At 51.6% G+C, this 6,817-nt stretch overlaps 1 protein-coding gene across 4 annotated transcripts; it reads right to left on the reverse strand.

The window, feature by feature from the left end:
* Window positions 1-268: 268 nt before the first annotated feature.
* Window positions 269-6,316, reverse strand: LOC140898239 (uncharacterized). Of its 4 annotated transcripts, none has more exons than XM_073311806.2 (3): window positions 6,300-6,316; window positions 5,728-5,896; window positions 269-4,136 (listed from the first exon to the last, which is right to left on the reverse strand). In XM_073311806.2, the coding sequence occupies exon 3, from the start codon at window positions 2,568-2,570 to the stop codon at window positions 1,587-1,589; it is 984 nt and encodes a 327-aa protein (XP_073167907.1). In that variant the 5' UTR covers window positions 2,571-4,136; window positions 5,728-5,896; window positions 6,300-6,316; the 3' UTR covers window positions 269-1,586. The 4 variants fall into 4 exon arrangements, with proteins under 4 accessions (XP_073167907.1, XP_073167906.1, XP_073167908.1 ...); XM_073311805.2 differs by lacking the exon at window positions 6,300-6,316 and adding an exon at window positions 6,055-6,282; XM_073311807.2 differs by lacking the exons at window positions 5,728-5,896; window positions 6,300-6,316 and adding an exon at window positions 6,039-6,282.
* Window positions 6,317-6,817: the final 501 nt, after the last annotated feature.

Genomic DNA, 6,817 nt, shown 5'->3' on the forward strand with positions numbered 1-6,817 from the left:
GCCAGCACCCGGTCCACCTCCTCATTGCTGTGCAGGAACTCCTGCACCACCAGGCCAAGGCAGTGTGCCAGGCAGGTGACACGGGGGAAGCCGCCTTCCCGCAGCACTCACCGCACCCGCTGTCCATCATCTGAGGCCACAAAGCCCGATGAGAGGGAGAGGGGCATGAGCCACTCCCTAATGACCCCCTGCAGCTTCTCCAGCACGTGCCCGGTGCCGTGCTGCTTCTCCAGGCCGCACATGTACAGGGTGGCATGCTGGCGCAGGATGCTGCTGTTGCTCATGCTCACCCAGTGGGCACTGATAGACATGTAGTCAGTGGTTTGCCCGCTGGTCCACATATCCACTATTAGGTGCACGCGGCCACCCTCACAGCCCCCCAAAGCCTGCAGCATCGCAGTCTTTACTACACGGCACAGCTCCGGCACTGCCTTCTTGGAGAAGGAGGAGCGACTGGGCACCTGCCACATGGGGGCGGCCACCGCCATCATCTCCCTGAAGCCCTTGCCCTCTACGTGGGAGAAAGGTAGGAGGTCCAGGGCCAGCATCTTGGCATAGGCAGAGTTCAGCGCCAGTGCCCGGGAGTGGGCCCTGTTAGGGGGCTTATTCCTTCACCCACTTACTTCCCTGGTCCTTCTCGCATCAACAGAGAGCAACAATACCCGAAGTCCAAAGGTGCAAACAATTCGATGTTTATTGGGGTGAACTTCCAGCAAGCATGATTCCAGTTTCCTTCCTTAGTATCCTCCTTCCCAGCTGTGACACCACAGAGCCTTACACCTGTGTCCCTGTTCCGATTCCTGCCCTTAGCAAGCATGATTCCAACTTCCTTACTCCCATTCCCTGTTCCCATTTCCCCCTTTAGCAAAACATGATTCCAATTTTCTTACCCCCATTCCCTGTTCCCATCTCACACCCACATGCCCACCCCCACCCACACCCCGTCACTTCCTCATTGACTACAGATTATATAGTAAAACTTGAGTTCTGCTTAGCTATACCTTAACCAATCATTTTCCTGAAATTTAACTAACCAATCCTAACATATTGTAACATGATTATGTAACCAATTATATCCCACCACCTCAATTAGTTTACACCCAGCAAAATTAATTATACAGCAGACAGGAACAAACAACAGCAAAGTGGGAACTATAATGACAAAACAATGCAGAAGTGAGGATTTCACATTCCAGCTATTGATAAGTGAGTTCTTGCCAGACAGGATGCTATCAAACTAAGTTTCCTTTTACATTTTCTAGGCACTTCCCTTTCTCTGGAGGTGATAGGAATACAATCCTGTCCTGATAGTGCCTGACAGCCCAATAGCACCTTATTTCAATGTGACTAGTTTGGAATGTGAGGATGTGACCCTTCGCTTCCCAGCTTATGGCTGCCTCTGCTGCTTAGCCAAAGGCCTTAGCCTAAGAACAGGGCCTCAGACTGTCACAGTAAGAGAAGGCCCTTACACCAGCAGACAGTGATTTTGATTCTTTCTTTTATACCTCTATCACTAGCCAAGTGATAAGAATACACCTAAATTCTTAGAGTACAGGCCTTTGCAGACAGGCCTGAATATCTATATCCTAACAGGCCCGATGGTACTTGGTGCCCCTCTTCAGGCTCTCATCGATGGACAGGTGGGTGTAAGTGCCCCCAGGTCTCCTGGCAATGCTGGGGGCCCAGCCAGTGCCACTCTGCTGCCTGCTCAGTGCAGCCCCGTGTGGTGTCAGGGGAGGCTCTGCCACTCCAGGCTGCTGGCCCTCCATGTTCTTCTGGCGCATGTAGACAATACTGTGGTTGTGCTTAATGTGGTTGCCAAGCGACGACGTGCCCAGGCACTTGGGGTCAGTCCCACGCTTGACCATCTGCTGGCAGATCATACAGGTGACACGGGTCGGGTTCCCAGGGTCAGTGGAGAAATACTCCCAGACCCATGATTTCTGCCGGTGGTATCTCCCAGGCCCGGGGCCCTGCGTCGCCACCACAGGCATGGTGCCGATGCTGTGGGAATTGCACTCTGCCCTGCTGTTCCCTGTGGTTTCCCCAGCTCCAGCACTGAGGTCTCCCCCACTCCAGATGGGCAACTCATACTGCTTTTGGACACTGGTGAAATATGAGGCTATCAGCGTCTGATGCTGGGCTACCCCTTCTTGCGTGCTGCCCTCCTCCTCCATGTCCTCTGGGGTAGCTGGCTCCATGGGAGCTTCCCCGTCCACCCCAGAGGAGTAGCCTGAAAGTGTGTCACCCCCTGATGAGCCTGCCTCCCCGGCCATGCTGGCTCCATCCTCATCGGCCTCAGACATGACAACCTGCAATACCTCATCTGGGATGAAGAGGGGTCCCCCAGTGCCTGACTCCCCTATGACACCGGATACAGCAGGCTCAGCCAAGCAGTATTTCTGTGTGGTGGATCGTGGTGATCGGCAGCTGGCAGACATGTATGGCTGTGACGACAATCCTAGACCAGTGCCAATGCTGAGGCTGGCCACATGCTGCCTGGGGCTTAAACGTGGCTGTTTGGCAGAGGACTTTCTCCATCCTCTGCTGCTATGATTATTTCTCTTCATTGTGTGCTAGCCAGTGGTAAAGGCTGATATATAAAAACAACCTAAAACCCTGCTTAACACCAATGAGGAACAAGGACAGGACTCCTAAATCCCCACTAAAGCCCTGACACTGAGACACTCTGACCGGACCCTGGACGCACATGAAATTACGGGGTGCAGATGTGGCAAGAGAAAGTTACATTGAAATCCTGCACCCGGCCAATAAATCTGACAGCAGCCTCAGTTATCCAGAGATGGCACCCCAGAAGTGAGGCCAGTGGTGCCTTATGGGAGAGGTTTAAAACAATCTACTTTCCTAATCTTCTTCTTTCCTACCCTGCTAAATTGACATTCACAACAGCTTCTTCAAGCCCCTCTCCTTGTCACAAGTTATTCCTATGGTGCCAGGGAACTTGGAAAATACCATGTGTCTAATCACCACTAACCAAAGCAGCTGACGGTGGCTATCAAATATTGTTACAAACTATTCACCATCCAGCCAAAGAGTTACCAAAAAACCCCCAAAAACATGTCAAGTGAATTCACACAGGTAGTAGATCAGAGGAATTTCCAGTTTGCTGTCTCCAACAGGAAGAGAGCGTGAATAATTTGCTGAGTAAATAATTTGCAAAGAGTTATTCTCCATGCAGGTCCTCACAAATTGTTACACCAGGTGAGCAGCAAAGAACTCATTATCTGGGGCCCATTCACTCCTTGGCCTATTTGCTGAGACAACAGATCCTGTCATTGTTTTTCCTATGTGGATACCTATCCTACTAGGAACTGCACTGAGACTATCCAGCTCACATCACAAGGGCCACTGAAATAAAAAGCAGACCCCACCCCCAGCTCACTTCCTGCCATATGCTGTTCACTCCCACAAATCCTCACACAATCAGCAAGTTCTCTTTAGGAACCTGCTCCCTCTGCCTATGATCTATTTGACAAACAAGTCATCCAGCTCCTGTGCTCACTGGCTATCAGCACTGAACCCACAAACACAGCTCCATCCTCTTTGCCCTATCCCCCACCACCATTCCTACCCACAAATGATCAATGTTTCCATTTAAACAGGGCAGAGTCTCTGATCTCTACATGGAGGTAGCTCTGACTGAACAATTTCCTTCAGTGAGTAGCTACACAGAGCTCTTCTCCCATGTAGGTCCTCTGAGGCTGGGTAAGAGCTGATTTGGCATCGACACTTTTTGCATGCTCAGGACAGTCACGGATTCTCTCTTCCATGTGGCTCCTCGGACAGCAGTTAAGGTCTGAGCTCTGAGCAAAGCCTCGCCCCTTAGTCAGCACCGGTGCTTTATCTTTCTTCTTTATGGGGTTTGCTGGTAGAAAAATGTCATCTCTGAGCTGCCTGATGTCTCCTTGATGGTGAGTGTGTTTACCCTCTCTCCCCACTGGAGTGGTTCCCCTGCTGTCTTCCCTGCCTGTGCTTATTCCTGTAAAATTTCCACTGGGGTGAACTCTGGGAAACATTCCCTTTGGATCTGCTTAGTGACATCTCATGAGGTTCCCCCTTCCTCTGGGCATTTAGATCAAGATTATCCTCCTCCTTCTCCCTCACGATCCCACCGTCTGCCGGAAATAAAAAATAAAGAGAGTCCAAGCGTCAACCACTCTACCTAGTTTGAAAACCTTGGCAATAAAAACAACAAAGAGTATCACAATAAAAACAAGTATTGTGAATCTATTTTGGCTCATGTGACAGGGTTCACCTGGCATAAAGCCCATAGGGATGACTTTGAAACAACTAATTAATAAAGGAGAGAAATTAAGCACAGATTTATAATTTCTCACTTCTGCTAAATAAAAGGGCTTTAGGGGTCATAGTGGAAACCAAATGAACATGTACTTCCAATGTAGCTAAAATGCCTAATGCAATCTTTGAGTAAAGGGACAACTGAGTTGAAGAGGTGATATTACCCCAATATATGGCATTGGAGAGACCACCATTGGAATACTGTCTCCAGTTGTGGTTACCCACATTTTTGAAAACTTGGAAAGGATTCAGAAAAAAGTTACAAGAATGATTCCAAGTCTGGAAAACCTGCCTTCTGTTGAGAGACTTAACGAGCTGAATCTCTTTAGCTTACCAAAGAGAAGGTTGATCATGGTCTATAAGTAGCTACATGATGAGCAGACAACAACAGAACAAGGTTTAGTGGCTAAACATTGAAGTGAGACAAATTCAAACTGGAAATAACACTTTTAACAGGTTATTAAGAGCTGATCCAGGGAGTTGGTGGAAAGTGGGTCACTTGAAATCTTTAAATCATTGGGCTGGATGCAGGAATCACACAGAAATTCCCTGGCCAGTGTGATGCAGCAGGTCAAATTCATTAGACAACCATACTGGTCCCTTCTGGCCTCAAAAATCTTTGAAATTTTAAGTATCTGGTGTCAAATGAAAAGGGCTGGGCCTTGGGCTAACATTTTAAAAAATAACAACAATTGACATTATTTTATACAAGTAACAATCATACAACGGTGCCTCAGTGTAAACTGTTTTAACACATCAAACTCTCAAAGTAAGAAACAAATCCCAAAGACTTCAATGGTAGATTCTGACTACTCAGCTCTTCCGAAAGGCACACGACTACCTATGATATTATGAATGGTATGGTAGGCACCTGTGTTTGAAAATCCAGCTTGATATGTCTAATTGTTATAAGTGAATGATAGATTTTTGAGGGAAAAAAAGTCAAACATAAGGAAACTACCAGGTTTATCACCTTCACTGATTCTCTTTGTTCTTTGAATCAGCTGGGATTTTAACTAAATTACTCTTGGTATTAACTTTTAAACACTGTTACATTACTCAGTAGTTCAAAAATTAAGTTAAAATGCTTACATTTTGTCTGGGAATAAAAATATTTTCTAAAGAAATCTTTTCAGAAAGTCTATAATTTCTCCTGCTGCCCCCTCCAGCCTCTCTCCTTCCCCCCTAGACTCGGTCCCTAGCCCGGCCCAAGCTGGTCGCTCTCCCGGCGCTGGTTCAGCTCCTGCAGGCGCTCAGGGGAGCAGAGCCGGGGGGGTCAGGGAGGGCAGCAGCTCCGGGACTCGCAGACCCCCGCCCCCGGGAGCAGAGTTGGGGCGAGGAGGGGCCGTTGGCGCAGAGTCACTTTCCTGCCCGGCCCCAGCCCTTTCCCCGGGTCTCTCCCCTCACCTGCAGGCTCCGGCTCAGGGGCTGGTGTCGGCTGGCCTCGAGGGGCGCTGGGGAAGGGCTCTCCCCGCGCGCACGTACACACCCCTGGGCGGCAGCAGCGGCGGCTCAGCCCGGGCTCTCAGGTCATTTATGGATGCGGCAGAAGCGTGTGACCCGGAAAGCTCAGCCCCTGACAGATAAAACAGAGGGAGAAAGAGAGAGCAGCCTCCCCAGCCTAGCAACAGCCAGAGCCCTCTGGGGGTCACAGCTAAGGAGACCCCTCCCTGCGCTGCCCCGGGACAGAAAGCCCAGCCATGGTCCTTCCCTCCCACCTGAGCGGCGCCGAACCTCCAGAGACTGAGCCGGAGACAGAGCCGCAGGCGGGCGCCCAGGCGCCCCGCTGGAGCAGGGGAGAGAGGAGGAGGCTGCAGCAGTGGCAGGCAATGATGGCGGCGCAGCCGTGTTTACATCGCCGCTGGCCCCAGCGGCGCGGGGTGAGTGGAGTCGGCCGGGGGGACCAGCTCCACCAATATTTGGGGCCAGGTGTCCCCCCGGCCGCTCTCCCCCAGCCCCCTCTTGCTGCCCCCACACACCTCCCCGGGCCCTGGAGCAGAGCGTCCTTGCCTCTCCCATGCAGCCTTCCTGCAGCAACAGCTGCTGCAGGGTCCTAGTGCCCCCCCATCTCCACTGCCGGGGCAGACTGACTGCCAGGGCTTGCCCTTCCACCTCAGACCCTTCACTTTTCCTGCGGGACCCTTCACCAGCACAGGGGGACCCCCATGCTAGACAAGGAGGCAGCTCCATCCCTCACCCCCAGTGAGGCTACAGTCAGGGGCAACAGCAGGGGAGGGGGTGCACACAGCACCCCCTGGCACCCACCATGGGGGAGGTGAGGGAGATTCCTGGATCTGAGAGGGGCCCTAGGAGCACATGTAATGACCGTGAAGGGGGTGAGTGTGCTGCTGGGGGGGGGCCTAAAAGGGGGGCTCCTCCCCCAGAGCTTGCTGCTGCCAGCAGGGAAAGGGCTGGGGGAGTCCTCCTCTCTGGCCCCTGTCCCGGAGCAGCCTGCCTGCACCCCAAACTCATCCCCAGCCCTGCCCCACCCTGAAGC

This window comes from Lepidochelys kempii, chromosome 14 (assembly GCF_965140285.1).
Source record: "Lepidochelys kempii isolate rLepKem1 chromosome 14, rLepKem1.hap1, whole genome shotgun sequence".
Lineage (NCBI taxonomy): Eukaryota > Metazoa > Chordata > Testudines > Cheloniidae > Lepidochelys > Lepidochelys kempii.

Bases quoted from the DNA above. Each gene is read 5' to 3' on its own strand.
- LOC140898239 (XM_073311806.2), bottom strand. From the start codon at position 2,570: ATGAAGAGAAATAATCATAGCAGCAGAGGATGGAGAAAGTCCTCTGCC.